The sequence below is a fragment of the Peromyscus maniculatus genome, chromosome 11 (assembly GCF_049852395.1).
Source record: "Peromyscus maniculatus bairdii isolate BWxNUB_F1_BW_parent chromosome 11, HU_Pman_BW_mat_3.1, whole genome shotgun sequence".
Lineage (NCBI taxonomy): Eukaryota > Metazoa > Chordata > Mammalia > Rodentia > Cricetidae > Peromyscus > Peromyscus maniculatus.
In genome coordinates this window covers 37890826-37906798 of record NC_134862.1, presented here as the reverse complement: position 1 = coordinate 37906798, position 15973 = coordinate 37890826, and the positions used below count along the sequence as shown (strand labels likewise).

Genomic DNA, 15973 nt, shown 5'->3' with positions numbered 1-15973 from the left:
CATAAAAACAGGTTATAATTCAAAAGTCCAGGGTTATTTGAAACTAGAAAATATTTTCTCTGCAGAAAATAGTAAAAATGATAACATTTCCCAATAAGCCCCTTTAAACCAAGTAATGACTGAATTATACATATAAATATTGATTAGATCTTGGGATACAGAAGAAACCTATCTTCATCTGTTCAGAGAGCTAATGTTTTACTTAAGTTGTGAGATTCCTATTCATCTTCCCCTTCACGGGACAAACCCTAATTTATATAGTTTATCCTGTTTGTACCCAAGAGCAGACAGAAACTAGGCGAACAAAAAGGTGCAGAATATAGAACATTCTTGAAGGACTCTGAGTTTTCAACTGATAAACACACTGGCAAGAGACATCAGCTACTAGAGTTTGGAGATAAACTGAGAAAGAGCCAAGTAACCTTCATGTGTATATTGTGTGCTAGCATCAACTAACTGCCAATCCAATATCACTCAATTGAGATGAAATTCAACTTTTTTCATGAAGGGACCTAGGTTCAGTCCTCAGCTCTGGAAAAAAAAAAAGAGAGAGAGAGTTCAAGAAAAGGAGATGGAGAGAGGCAAGAGAGAGGGAACAAAGCAAGAGAGAGGGGGCAAAGAGAGAAGGAGAGAAAGACAAAGGAACATATATAGCTGAGATAGTAGCGTTGAAATGGAATGAGAAGCCAGAGAAGTAAAATCCAGGAGCTGAAAAGAGCCAGGATGCCAGCATGGACTCTGTTAAAAGGCACTTGTGACACTGAGAGACCCTGAGAGCCAGCCTGTGCTTTGGTATGTTAACAGTTTCTTTTGGACCTGACATGGCAAATGTACTTTGCATTTGTTTCATCAGTTAAGAAATCTGTTGCCTATTCTACCACTCTCAGGGATGCCCTGATGTGTTTTGCTTTTTCTTTTCCCTGAAAAAGAATGAGCCTAGGGGGCTGGAGAGATGGCTTAGAGGTTAAGAGCACCGACTGATCTTCCAGAGTTCCTGAGTTCAATTCCCAGCACCCACATGGTGGCTCACAACCATCTGTAATGAGATCTGGCACCCTCTCCTGTATACATAATAAATAAATAAATAAGTCTAAAAAAAAAACTATCAATGGAAAATTCATAACATCTTTCACTTAAAAAAAAAAAAAGAAAAGGATTAGCCTATGCTAGATTTAAACTTCAAATGTAGCCAAGATGACCTGGAACACCACATCCTCCTACTTTGGATTTCTGACCATGTCTGGCTTCTGTTCTCTCAAACCCTTTGAAAGAAAGCATTGCAAGTAATTCAGAGAAGCACAATGTCAGAGTCACATCAAATGGTTTACTACAGAAACAAACTGAACTAACTGCCTAGTGTAATTGATACTATATGTGGAGAAAAAAAAAACATACACATCAGCTAAAATTATACACCCTGAAAACAGGCCTATTATAGTATGCTACTGAACTATAGTTATGCCACCTCATGAAAGAATTCCTGAAAATACTTCAGTGCTAAAACTATCTTGGATAAAACTGGTCTCTGGACCAGCCCTAAACTCCTATACAACGAGCCCTAAGCTAAAGGTTAACTGCCTATCCATTTAACTGCTATCTTGATGGTTCTGTAACAATGCTTACTTGTTACAGATATCCAGAGCTGTCTTTCTGTACACGTCACAATTGCCTTTAAAAACTCAAACCAAGTGGAGGTCAGGCTCCTTCCCACTAATCTGCTTGGGACAGTCCCATTAGCTGTTGACTTATTCGGGGCTCTAAGTTTTTCTCTTCAGGTACCATAACACTATGTGTTAACAAAAAACTCTTCTACCCCCTAACTGTTAATAATAAAATGTGGGAATTGCCATACTATTGTTTTAAAACAGGTCTCACTATGTAGCTTAGGCTGGTTTTATAGTGAACATCTTAAGACAGACAATGAACCACTCTTCTTTTATTTTTGGTTGTGAGCCTAGCCTTTAATAGCTGTGGCATCTCTCTAGCCCAACCACTCTTCTTAAAACAGAGCCATTATTTCGTACTGATGTTTAATATAAACAGAATAGATTACTTTCTAGTTTTCCTATTACTTCAACAAGTTATTTCAACTGTAATAAGTCTTTTGCCAGGTTCCTTTAATGAAGGTATCCTGGTCTTAAAAGTAAAGAAAAAGAAAAAAAGTCAGCATTCTTATACTGAATAACTTTTAAGGAAACAGTTGAAGATACAGTTTATAGACTTTGGTGAATTAAAATAAAAGGAATCCCTCTTTAAAGCCAATAAACTATATAGCACATATGGCAAACAATATGGTCATTAAGTACAAAGAATAAACAGTCTCTTAATAAATATTTGTGTTGGTTTTGAGGCGGTAGAGTGCTTGCCTAGTACATGCAAAACCACAGGACTGAAAATTTCCTGCAGTCTAACTGAGCCTTGGTGTGGTTCACGAATGTTTCTTAGATTATTTCTCAGAGCAAACACAGACATGGCAGAAATGAGTTAATCACTTATTGATAAGCATGACCATAAGAATGTACATTAGATGCAGAACAGAGAGTGCAGTGAAGTCTTTTTTTTTTTTTTTTTTTTTTTTTAGGTTTTTCCGAGACAGGGTTTCTCTGTGTAGCTTTGTGCCTTTCCTGGAACTCACTCTGTAGCCCAGGCTGACCTCGAATTCAGAGATCCACCTGGCTCTGCATCCCGAGTTCTGGGATTAAAGGCGTGCGCCACTACCACCTAGTTTGAAGTCATTTTTTAATTAAAAAGTTATGAATATGTATGTATGTTTTGCCTATATGCATGGCTATTTATTCTCTATTCATAAGTATGATGAGTACCTCTGTGTGTGTGTGTATTGCATGTACATGCACACATGAATGTCAACAGCGAAGGTCAGGTGCTCTATGCTTTCCACCTTACTTTGTGAGTCAGGGCCTCTCAATGAACTGGGCAAACTTGCTAGCCAGCAAGCTCTAGGGGTTTCCTTATGTGCTTTCACACTGCCTAAGCACCAGGAGTACAGACACATGCCTCCATACTTGGCTTTTACAATGGTGCTGGAGACATGAGCTTAGGTCCTCATGGTTTGTGCAGGAGACACTTAGCCAATTGAGCACCTCCCCAGTTCCTGATGGTTAATCTGAATTTTCAATTTTAATGGCTTGAGATACCCAGGATGTCAATAAGGTACACTTCTAGGAGTGTCCATGACGTCGACTGTAAGGGCTCTATCCTAACGAGTTTCTCAGTCTACTGACATAAAACATAAAACTCAGATCATCTGTTGTAAGGTGAGGAACTGTGGGGGATGGAGTCTAGCTGGAGGGAGCAGGTTGCAATAGGTGTGCGTTTGAAGGGTGTATCTTGGCCAAGGCTGCTTTATGTTAACCTCTTTCTGCTTAGTGGCTGACAAGAAGTGAAGAGCTTTCCACCATGCTTTTCTTCTCTCTGTACTCCTGCTTGCTACAGGCCTAAAGACATTGGAGCCAGCCAAACACCGAAACCTCTGAAAACGAGTCAAAATAAATGTTTCCTCATTTAAGTTGTTGTTCTCAGGTATCTGTCACAGCCTGGAAAAGCTAAGGCAGTAAATGAGGCATTAATGTTGAAGATGGCATTTTAGAATGTTTGAGTGGTAGACTTCAAATGAATAGAAACTCTTTCCTATTTGATAGACAGGTTCCAAGCACCCTTCCTCTAGGCCAGCATCATCTGTATATCTCAATAAAAGAGGGTGACAAGGAGGTTCTTAGATATGAGCCATGATTCAAGCCTTATTTAGTGTTCTTATTTCTTACTTAGAACATTCTCTCTGGGACACCTGAGCTGCCACATAATTCATCCAGCTACCTTGGGACTGCCATACTAGACAAATCATGGAAAGGTACACCTAAGGGCTAAGTAAGCCAGGGGTCCAGTCATTTCCTCAAATTTAAGCTTCCAATCTCTGCCTAGAATTAAAAACCGTCTCAATGACTGGTTCTAAATTATCATGCATGCACAGCAACAAAAGTACTAAGTAACATCTGCCCCTTCTCCACAAGCTTCTTTACTCAGAAATGGCTGATGGATGAGAAACCATGTTTTTGCCAGTAGATCTTCTGCAGGTTTGATCACTATATTTATCTCTCCTCTAAGAGCTCTTAGGTTAAATTCTGATCAATTTCAGTACAGGAAGAGTGAAATGTAAAGGTAGAAAGCCAATAAAAACATACTGGCTACACACACATGTAAAGAATCATATCATGTGAACCATATCAGTGAATCCAAGACCTAAGACTTGGTCCATATCTATTGGTCCAGATAACTCAAAAATAAGTTAGTAAATATATACCCAAAAGTCAACTTGCCCTTTTAGAATTGTGAAAAGTGGCTGGGCGGTGGTGGCCCACATCTTTACTCAGGAGGCAGAGGCTGGTGGATCTGAGATTGAGGCCACCCTGGTCTACAGAGTGAGTTCAAGTACAGCCAGAGCTACACAGAAAAACCCTGTCTCAAAAAACTAAAACCAAAAAGAAAATAAACAAATAAATAAAATAATGTGAAAAGTGAGTTCCATATGAAAAGAAGCACACTTAAACAATGAATATTAGGTATTTATAGCCATGGAGAAAGCTGCTTACCTGCAAATCAATATTGTTGTCAATACAATGTTCATTCTTCTCTGCCAAAATCTTCCCATAGTTTTCTGATTTAATAAGATTTTCAACTCTGGTTGTATCTTTCACTTCTGCCTCCAAATCCTTCATTGTTTCAGTTTCATCTTTTATTATAACAATATCAGACATCCTCATTAGCAAAGGTTATTTTAGAATTCTACAGGGAACTTGAAGCCTTGGCAAGAAAGAAAAGTAATCTTAATTTAGTTTCAAACATTCTTTACATTCAGTTACTACATAATAGTAACTAAGTGACTTTTATCTTCCAAGAATAATGCTGAACGCACATAAACAAAAGCAAAATTCCTACCTTTAAGGATTATAATATTATGGGGTAGATGTTCCTTAAAATGTTACAATATAATGAGAAGAGACCTGAGCCAGATCAAGATGGGAAGTGATGGCTAAATAATGACTCAAGTATAACATTAAAGTATATTTATTTCTTTATTTCTTTCTTTCTTTATTTATTATGTATAGAGTGTTCTGGCTGCATGTTTGCCTGCAGGCCAGAAGAGGGCACCAGATCTCATTGCAGATGGTTGTGAGCCACCATGTGGTTGCTGGGAATTGAACTCAGGACCTTTGGAAGAGCAAGCAGTGCTCCTAACCGCTGAGCCATTTCTCCAGCCCCTAAAGTATCTTTCTTTAAGGAATACCATCTACATTGTCCCACATCCTTCTGTACTCTGAGTATTCACTATTGCCAAACAGTAAATGTATCTTCCTGTCACAGTTTACACCTAGATTCCGAAAATTCCAAGCTTTAAAACTTGCCCTGGCTGGGCAGTGGTGGCTCATGCCCTAAATCCCAGCATTCAGGAGGCAGAGGCAGGTAGGTCCCTGTAAGTACGAGGCTAGCCTGGCTACAGAGCAGTTGCAAGACAGCCAGGGCATCAAAGAAATCCTGTCTTGAAAAACAAACAACAACAATAAAAACAAAACAAAACAAAAAGAAAAGAAAAACAAAAAAATTGCCCTGATTTAATTAAAAGAATAAAAAAGTAACATTTTATACAAAGCATATTTGTGAGTCAGGGTTAACAATTCTGTTTTATAATATAAATAAAGCATTAACATCTTTTGACTCATGTGATTCAATGCCTAACAACACATATAATCATACACTCTAGCAAATGAACTTTCTGAGAATCAATGACCAGGACTCATGGGGGCTCATAGAGATTGGGGAGCCTGTAGGGTTTGATTTCGGTCCTCTGCATGTATGTCATGCTGAGTGACTTGGTGTTCATGTGGGAGTGGGGGAAGTCACTGACGCTTTTGCCTACTATGGGACCCTTTTCCTCCTTCCAGCCTGGTCTTATTGTAGCATACCATGTATGCCGTGTTCGGTTGATGTCCCTGGGAGGCCTGTTTTTTTCTGAGGGGAGATGGAGAAAGGGGAAACTGCAGTCGGGATGTAATATATAAGAGAAGAATTGAATGAATGAATGAATGAATGAATGAATGAATGAATGAATGAATGAAATGACTTTCTGAGAGATCACAGACATTAGCATATTTAATATAAGCAGTGAATTTAAGAGAAAAAGTAGGAATTTCATCCCAGATATCAGGAACAGGAATGTATCAGAGATTAAGCAAAAGCTAGAGGTAGAGACACTCGGAAAGTGGGTCAAAAAGGTATGAAAAATAGTAACTACAAAAATCAAGGAGTGGTTGGTTTATGAACCCACTGTAAAATTCTTTCAACCTTACTATACTTTTGACAGTTTTCATAAGAAAGTCGGTTTGAAAAAAAAATAATAATACCAGTAAACTTGTCTTGTCTTCTCTTTAACAAGCTGGAAAATTAAACGGGTCCCCCACTCATAAAAGCTTTAACAGTTAAATACAAGTAAGCACATTTGAAAGCTAAAAAAGAAATAATTTGTAAAACCATAGACTAATCTGAACTGAAAACGTAAAAACAAAACCACCTCTTATTTAGGCAGGGTGGCAGTCCAGCACTTGTGAGAGGGAGGGGCTGACCCACCAGAGACCTGAAGTAAGGTAAGTTTGGCAATTTTCTAGGGTACTCTAGCAAGCAACCAGAACGCCTTCTGTAATTGATCCCAAACCAGAAGTTCACTGGCTCATTCTGAAAACAATTCAGGTTGCAAAGCAGAGAGAAGGTCAGTTATCTAAGGAAGATATTCAGACCCTTCCATTTCTTTATGAATGAACTGTAAAGAACACTGGCTACACAAAGAAATTGAAGAACATTACCTGATGTGTCCTATGAATCTGGGATTGTGGTGTTCCACAAAAATAAAATAAAATAACCCAAGGTTCCTTTTCACAGTTGTCAGCCAGGATGTCAATTGTATTGAACCAACAGTAATCTGGCGGGAGGAGTCCCATGTCCTTGTCACCACTGTAGATTCTTGGGCTGAAATGGACTGTCTTGGATCAAATATATCATACCTTTCAGTGGCCTAAAATGAAAACAAACAAAAAAACATTAAAAAAAATAACAAAAACAAAAAAACCAACCAGAACAGGAAAATGGAATACTCCATAGTAATTTAGAAATTAAAAAGCTATTGTTGATGGTTGTATTACTTTCTTGTCTTAAACCATGGTCAGAATACTTATAATTCTGAGATGTATTAACTATACAAACCAAAAGGTTAGTGAAGCAGGGAAGATGGCAGCTCTTCCTTCAGGAATCACTCAAAATTCCAAAAGCTATGGATTTACCTAGAACACAATTATGGATTTAAGACTGTAATTCAGGATAACAAGAGTATATCTTGGAGCTTTAAAAGAATAAAGGCTGTAATAATCCACTTAACATTCCCAAAGAAATCCACTTTAGCATTTAGACAAAAGTCAGCATTCCCTCAGGGACTTGGGAAACTAGTTCCCACTTTCCAAAAGGCGTCATTCTCCTTATCTCTAGCAAAAGGGACAAATGGCTCTTCCATTAATACATGCCTATGGTGCCCACCATCATTTCAAGGCCCATGCCAGCCTATAGGCTTCCTTAGTCCCTACAAAGCCTCCTGCCCCAGCTAACAGGCTCCCTCTCTCCAGATGCCCATTCTCAAGATGTTTCCCAGTTACTCCTCTCTGCTTTCCTGAGAAACGCAGCCTTGGCAGTTTGCAATGAACTTTTCCCATACAGAGCGGCCATTTCTTTGCTACACCACTTTCATTAGGAGAGTCAAATCAGCAACTTGGTTTAGTTGGAAGGCTGGGCCTCTTGGAAGTCCATTTATGCCCCACCCAGAGGTTTCAGCCCCAGATGTATAAAGTGAGGACACGACTGTTCCAAGGTATGGTTGAGGAGAAGATTATTATTGCAGATTTGAGGGAGAGTACAACCAGAAGTACTTGGCAGAGTCAGAGCTGGTATAGAAAGTAGTAGAGTAAACATGGCCATAAGAGAGAAAAGAGGAAGACAAAAGTAAAGGAAACATGGCCGAAATGGCAGGGTTATGTAGGAATTCCAAGCTGGGAGCAGGGAAGTCCATGAGCATGGGAGAGATAAGTGATGGCTTTTTTTGACAGGTAAATGTCAAGTATGAAAGGGCATACTTGCAATCCCAGTGCTGGCTATTTATTGCAGAGAACATGGAGAATTTTGTGGAAAGAGTTTAGCTATTAGCAGATGAAGGCAAAGGATAATATAATGAAAGGTAAGTTAATCACTTCCTAATACATCTCTGCTAACAGTTATGGCAGAATGTCTCTGGCTTAAGTCTGAACCTATTAAAACACAACTTACTGCGAGACTGCAATGTCTGTTCTAAATGCAGGCCTAAAATAAACCAGGCTGTGAAGAGATCTTTTGGCAGATAGTAACCTCTCCTTTAAATACTATATGGGGTAAAAAAAAAAAAAAAAAAGACTAGCCTCACCATCTAACTAAACTTCAAGAAATAAACAACAATGAAGAATATTCCTGAGATTCAGATTCTTGGACAGTTGTAGATAAAGTGAGAGGAGAGCTCAAGATAATCAGAATGAAAGAGAGAACACATATTTTCTTCTGTTTCCATACTGAGTTTGAGTTGATTCAGATTCATCTCATAAATTATAATACTATAGTATTTATTTGGAGATGCTTTAAGGTACAGAACCAGCTAGAGAGAACTCATCAGTGAGTGAGACATCTGTTTATCCAGTCTTTTTTTTTTGTTGTTTTTTGTTTTTTTGTTTTTCGAGACAAGGTTTCTTCTGTGTAGCTCTGATGTCCTGAACCCACTATATAGACCAGGCTGACCTCCATCCTAGAGATCCACATGCTCCTACCTCCCAAGTTTAAGATGTGCATCACCAATGCCCAGCTAATTATCCAGTCTTAATCTCAGAGTTATCTCATAAATGAGAGTAGTTTATTATTTCCCTAATAAAGGACATTATATTTTATCAAGTTATTAGAAACAAGTATTATAATGAATAATTTGGCTGGCTTTTTACCTGGTATTTCTAGAATAATGGAAATGTCTTTTTCATTCATGGTGGACCTGGTAAGTTTATTCCTGTGAGGTGACTCATGTGGGCCTCTGAGCAGTTTAAGAAGCTGATTCAGGACAGACACTAGGCTAGTCTCCTCTTATGCTTAACTGATGCTTGAAGGCTCACAGCATTATATATAAAAGATTACCACCATTATCAGTATAATCAATCTCAATCTTCTCCCTCCCTTCTTCTGCTGGAATTAAAGGCATGAGGCACCATACCTGGATTACTGTTTCGTTAGTCAACCATTTCTCATGCTATTAATATGTACATCTGTTTTATGCTAATCTGCAACTGTAAACACTCAACTTTGTATGATAATTTAGCTAGACTCTGATGATGTGATATTTCAAAATTTAAAAATTCTCTTTCCCTTAATAGTTCTTTTTGTACTGAGAATGAAGTTATCTTTTTACACCCTTTACCCATGACTGGCATTTCAAGGTCACAATGAAAAACCCTTTGAGAGTGTTTCAAAGATACAAAGATTTGCCATCATAGTCTTACAAAGTTCATACTAAGCTTTTGGCACATTTATCTAATCCACTCATTGGTTCTTTGGTGGCTTAATAAAATTTACCAACATGTGGAACTTCCTATTATCTAACATGATACTGTTTCTTTCTGGTGTAGGATATTTCTTTTACAGAATCTTAACTAAATATGAAACAACTAGCAAATACCTTGTTTTATAACATTTAATGTGTTACTTAAATTGCCAACTATATTCTTTTTTTCCCTTTCTTTTCTTTTTTCTATTTCAAAATGCTTTATTTTTACTTGGTCCCAAGACTTGGGAGGGGCTCCAGAGCGCTTACAAAGCTGCCTAGAGGTTCAGGTGAAGGTCCTGAGGCTGGCTGGTGCAGAGCAGAGGAGGGAGCCCCTTGGAAGGTGACGCCTCCTAGTCATGCTTGAGAGTGAGCCTCTCGAAGAGGTACTCGCCCAGAGATGGCGGGGGCACACCAGTCTGTGCTGGCTGCAGCCCAGCCACCCTGTGGAGGTTCGTCAGGTGGGTGCCCATCTTCTTGATGAGCTTCACCTCCTCATCCAGGATTTTCCAGGAAGTCAACAGAGATGAGGATCTGTGCCAGCAGAAGCCAGGGCATGAAGATCCAAGAGGGCCTGGTTCAGGCTCTTCTCCAGGGCCAAGGCAGCTTCCATGGCCTCCTGGGATTTACCCCACTCATCTTGAGATGGCTTCTGCTCATCCTGGAGTAGTGCACGGCCCCCTCAATTGTCCTGCATCTTGAGCAGCCGCTGAGCGCCCTCGCGCTTCTCCTCGGCCAATTCGCGGAAGAAGTGGCCTACACCCTTCAGGGCCACGTCATCCTGGTCAAAATAGCAGCCCAAAGAGAGGTAGGTGTTGGAGGCCCGCAGGTGCAAGCTGACCAGGCGGTTCACTGCAGCCTCCACTTTGGCGACTGGAGATAGTGAAAGGTGCTGGGAGCTAACAAAGGGAGTCCCCGGGTCTGCTCCGTCCAAACACTGTTGAAGCTAGACAGACACGGGATCTCGGGGCGCTGCTCCGCCAATTATATTCTTTCTAACAAAAAGACCACAGCCTTTGCTGAAGGCAGCATCTCTAAGGATTACATGGGGTGGGGGCCTCAAAAGGTTTTGTTTCTTCTTTTGCAGTTTATATTTAGTAACAAATAGCTTAAAAACAGCTCTTTGGTAGAATAGGTGTTTTCTTTCTATTGCCATCACCCACCGTCATACACTATAAAGCTCTGAGTACTGGGAAGTACAAACAACCTTACTATGTGAGGGATGCTGCTGAGAGCAGACAATGAGCAGCTGCCCACTGTAGCTAGAGGATCCATCACATGACAGACTAAGCAGGAGAAGCTGGAAAACCTGTAGAGTCCCTCCAAAGTACCTACACTGCTGTCATATTGGCTCAGTTTCCCATGGCTGCAAGCTGAATGAATGGAAAGAGTGTAATGTTTCACATTTTTAAATGACTTCCCTTTACTGTTTCTAGCTACACCTCGGTTTTGTTGTCAATACTTGGTAAATTTCTTTTGTGTTATTTTATAACTGTTTCATCTGTTGTTCAATTTTTGTTGTTGCTCATGGTCTACAGTACTGTAAAAGTACTGAGACAATATAAAATGTTGTTATTTCCCCGGGGTGACCCTGTGTTGTGGAAGTCTAAGATACCATATGCTCAGTGATCATAGGTCTCTGTTTATTTTGAAGACATGTCTGGGTAGGGGATGTAGCTCAAGTTTGTTGACTGCATTCCATTCCCAGGCACTGAATAAACTGGGTGTGGTTAAGGAGGAGGAGGAAGGAAAATCAGAGTTGAAAGTCACCTTAACTTACACATAGAGATCAAGGCCCATTTGGACTACATAAGACCCTGCTTTGCTAAACAACAAAAACCGCTTGAAAATCACAGTGTGTGGCATCTGTGGGAGTGTCTGCTAGTGTAGGCATCAGCCACACACTCTGGAGCATTTGAAAAGAAGAAGTTAAAAATGACAGACTGAACACCAATTTATAGACCAGGTAAAGTGGCAATTCTTAGACCATTACAAATTCTTGAAAACCACACTAAAACCAAGGGCTTCCTAGTCCACCAGAGCACTTGCACAGAGGTTTCCACTCACATGCAGATTCAGAGTCCACATGATTTTAGGGGTTCATGGTTCCTCACAAGCACTACATAAATCTTACCAAACTTTGTTTTTTATTTCCTGCATGTATATTATATAAATGTATAGCCATAGATTTATATGAGCTACATACAGATATACAAATACATTAAAAAATATGTATATTACATAATAAAATGTCATTTAGTTGTATAAGTATCAGATTTATACATAATTTAACATGACATATTTATATACTATATAATGCATACCATTTTATAACATGCATGTATAAAATAAGAGCTGTTGGTGCCTATCTGTAATCCTAGCACTTAGAATGTTATGACAGGACAGCCAGTTTGAAATATATAGAGAAACCCTATCTTGCAAAATATATATATATAAAAATATAATATGCTAGTCACATATAAGCATCTGGAGAACCAAGAACCAAGAAATATATACTTATATGCATATAAACCTGCTCTACTCAAGTGAGAATGTAGGGTTGCGTACTGAGATATTAATTGAGCTTCTTTTACTCCACTGAATTTACTGTTTTATTTTTTGTAGAACTTTGACTTAGAGGAATTTAGGGAGTAAATAAAATTGTCCAAATTGTTAGAGATCAGCAGTGTTTTGTATAATATATATATATAATATTTTGGAGCTGGAGAGATGGCTTGGAGATTAAGAATATTTGCTGCTTTTGCAGAGAACCTACGTTCCGTTCCCAGCATCCATTATCAAGTGGCTCATCATGACTGACTGTAATTCCAACTCCTGGTACTCTGACACCCTTTTCTGGACTTTTTGGGCACCTGAATACATGTGCATATATGTATGTCTATCCAACCAACCAACCACACATACCCAATAGGCGTGCTCTCTGTCTCCGTCTCTCTTTCTCTCTCACTCACTCTTTCTTCATACCTACCTACCTAACTGACCTACCTACCTAGCCTGAAGGTAGTTTTATTTATATTTTTAGTGTTCCTTTCATTTTGATTTTTACACGAGATGAAGTGTAGAATTTTCTTTATGGGATCATTTTGCTCAGAAAGATTATTTTGCATTTTGGATTTGGGGATTAGGAATGGTGAGGCTGTATTCTGTAGCAAAATTAACACAAATCAATTGAAATGAGTATTGGTTAGCTATAGAGCAGTGATAAGGTTTACAGAGACAATGATTTTTTTTTTTTGGTCTAATTTCACCTGCACTTCATATGTCCCATATCAAAGATCTAATCATATAGCAGAGACATTAACAAAGCAGTAGAGTCATTAAAAGAATATAGAAGTAATAAGTGCTAGATTCCGGCAGCAGGGAGGGGAGTGTAATATGTCAAAGCAGCATTTAAAATGATATAAAAAGGTCATAAAGGCATTGAAAGATACAAGTTTATTCATAACCGATAACACTATTATGAAGAGGGAATTAACTATAGTGTCTTGACTTTAATTACTTTTTATAAACCTGAAAATTTAATAGAAAAAAAAACATCTAAGAGAAAAACCTCCATCTCTTAAAGACCTACCCATGTACAACTTGGGAAGACAAAGTATTCAAAAATATCCTCAGTATGTAATAACTTCAATCTAATTACAATGTCTCAAGCATGAAGTTCTAAAAGAAAGTTGAACAATGACTAAAAGTCTGTTTATTTTAAATATATAACCTTAGGATCATAACTCTTTACCAACTAGTTTGCAAGAGAACAGAATTTAACTTAAAATGTAACTAGTAACTGCTGCTGACCAAACAGCAACAACAATAACGGATAAAATCAACTGCACATCTACATCCAATGAAAACTGAAGCAGTGGGAGAAAGCCAGGGAGGGAGGAATGGAAACAAAGACCCCAAGCCCAGGAGTGGAGGCAGGAGCTATAGACATGGCAATGACAGAAGAAGTGCAGACAAACAGGTGAGACCCGGAAGAGGGTGGGGAGAAAGGTAGAAGCACACACTCAGACACAGGTCACCAGAAAGACAGACCAGAGACTAAAAGAAAGGGACAGGGAGGGAAAGAGAAAGAAAAGGAAAAGCAGTGAATGCTAGGGGAAGAGAGGGGAGAACAGGAGAGAAGAAATTAATACAGGATCAGAGGGGAAGGACAAGCCACCGAGTAGATGGACAACTGACTGAGACAAAGTGAGGAAGAAGATGGAAGACTACGGGGAGATGCATGTAAGACAAGAGGCCCAGAGCCCTGGACAAGACACCCAAAGGAACAGGGGCGGGGATTAGATTAAAAGTGACTAGGATGCTTGGGTGAGAGCAGTTAAGAATATAAGGTAAGTACTGCTCATTTTAACTTTTATTCTTTCTGAAGTTTTCAATGTAAAATTTAAAAAACCTGAAGCTTAAAAAGAAGCAGTGGTATTTTCTGAGCATGAGGTTGAAATGATACATCTGATGAAAGTCTAGTTAAATAATAGGTACTAGTGTATTTATGAACCTAATTACAAACAGAGTTGAGAACTGGAGAAACAAAAAGAGGAAGAAAAATGATATTTATAAACAACCATTTAGTGATTTACCTATTCTCTAAAACAAATGAGTTACTTCTTAAGAACAAAAGAAATGTTATACAAGGGAAGATGTTTAAAAATACCATAGCAATTGCAAATCTTCATGAAATTTCAACCAATGCCAGGTAAAAAGCAAGTAAACTCTTAAAAAATTACCTATAAAATTTTATACATAAGCCAATTATATACCTGGGGACATTCTGTCATTAACAGCATAACCCAGGAGGTAAGAGTCCAGTTTTGAGGAACCAGAAAACAAAGGTGGATGTCAAAGTTTTCAGACATCGGATAATTTCAAGAATTAGAGATAGACTGGCATTTCTCCTCTTTTTTGTAACATGTTATTTCATTATGCCAATCACAGGAAAGACAGATGTAGGTTTTTTTTCTAAGTACTTTAAAAATTACCTACATCTCCCCAACCAAGGGCACAAATATTAACATGAGTTTTGAAAGTTAAGGTGCTCAGTTTCTTCATTTCCAACCAGGATCTCATTCACACTGTATTTGTTCAATAAGGAAATTTAAAAAATTGAACAAGCCATGTAACATGTTCGTTTTAAAATGGAATTGAACAAGACATGTTTTTTCAACTGACAATTTGTTTTGCTATATATAAATACAAATCAGCACAGAGGTAAACCACTCTATCCACACGATATAAAAATTTGTTTGAAAATCTGAGGTGTAGGGAGGAACTGGCATTACTGCAGAGAAGTACATAACTCTTACCTATCTAAATCCACACAGATCTTTGTAAAAATAAATATATTTAAATGCCCTAATTTTGGATTTTATTGCATATATCCACTAATAAAAATTATGGTACTAAGTAAACAAACATAATAATTTATCTTTTTGATTACCTTTCATATGTATTTAACAAATGAGTTCAGAATCACATACCTTCATTGTCCTGACATTTGCTTCATCGTACAGAGTTACTGAAGGTACATTTTCCATAGTGTCTATACACTGATGCTCTGCATTGTTCCTCTACAGAGATGAACGAACACACACACACACACACACACACACACACACACACACACGATTAGTCAGGCACCAGAAGCAGAATAAGGCACTTACTGAGGACTAAGAGACAATAGAAACCAACAGCTGTATGTTGTGATGTCAGTAATCTTCTAGCCAGTCACCACCCAGAATATCTGGAATGCATCAGAAGCTATATTGAGCTCTTCATTAGCAAGTCAGAAGCAATGATGTAAAAGTCAAGAATCTCAATGTGCAAAGACTGTCATGATTTTGGAGATTTCTTGCTATTAAAATATTTTTGGTGCTGTGAAGCTGATCTCATTATGATGCAAAAAAGGCAAGATGATCATATTTTCTAAAGAATAAAATAAAGAATCTAGTATGGTTAATATATTTAATTTTAGGGTTTTGTTTTTCTCAAGACAGGATCTCACTATGTAGCTCTGGCTGTCCTGGAACTCAAACAAATCTGTCTGACTCTGCCTCCTGAGTACTGGGATTAAAGGCATGCACCAAACCAATATATCTACAATATATATAAATTTTAAGTAACTCTCTAATATGACTAAAAGTCCCCCCCCCCCCGCCCCCACTCTGTCTCCAAAAGCTGACGTTTTAGCATCTTCAAACTGAAGAAAATGCCTTTGGAGCACAATTCACTTGCATGTGAAGTCAAGAGCATTATTTCTTCACACCGACAGATGGAGACAGTGACAGAGCTATGACA

At 38.4% G+C, this 15973-nt stretch overlaps 1 protein-coding gene and 1 pseudogene across 12 annotated transcripts in view; both read right to left on the bottom strand.

The window, feature by feature from the left end:
• R3hdm1 (R3H domain containing 1) overlaps positions 1-7013 on the bottom strand; it is an 88529-nt gene extending 81516 nt beyond the window's left edge. For 10 of the 12 annotated variants that reach the window (XM_042258050.2, XM_076547273.1, XM_076547274.1 and 7 more), the window contains exons 1-2: positions 6873-7013; positions 4608-4818 (exon numbers count right to left, since the gene is read on the bottom strand). In XM_042258050.2, the coding sequence (XP_042113984.1) occupies positions 4608-4778 (171 nt within the window). In that variant the 5' untranslated portion in view covers positions 4779-4818; positions 6873-7013. Of the gene's footprint in view, positions 1-4607; positions 4819-6872 lie in introns of those variants that run through there. The other 2 variants (XM_076547280.1, XM_076547283.1) reach the window with 2 other exon arrangements.
• Positions 7014-8067: 1054 nt separating this feature from the next.
• LOC143267880 (ferritin light chain 1-like) lies at positions 8068-15213 on the bottom strand (annotated as a pseudogene).
• Between the last annotated feature and the right edge of the window lie 760 nt (positions 15214-15973).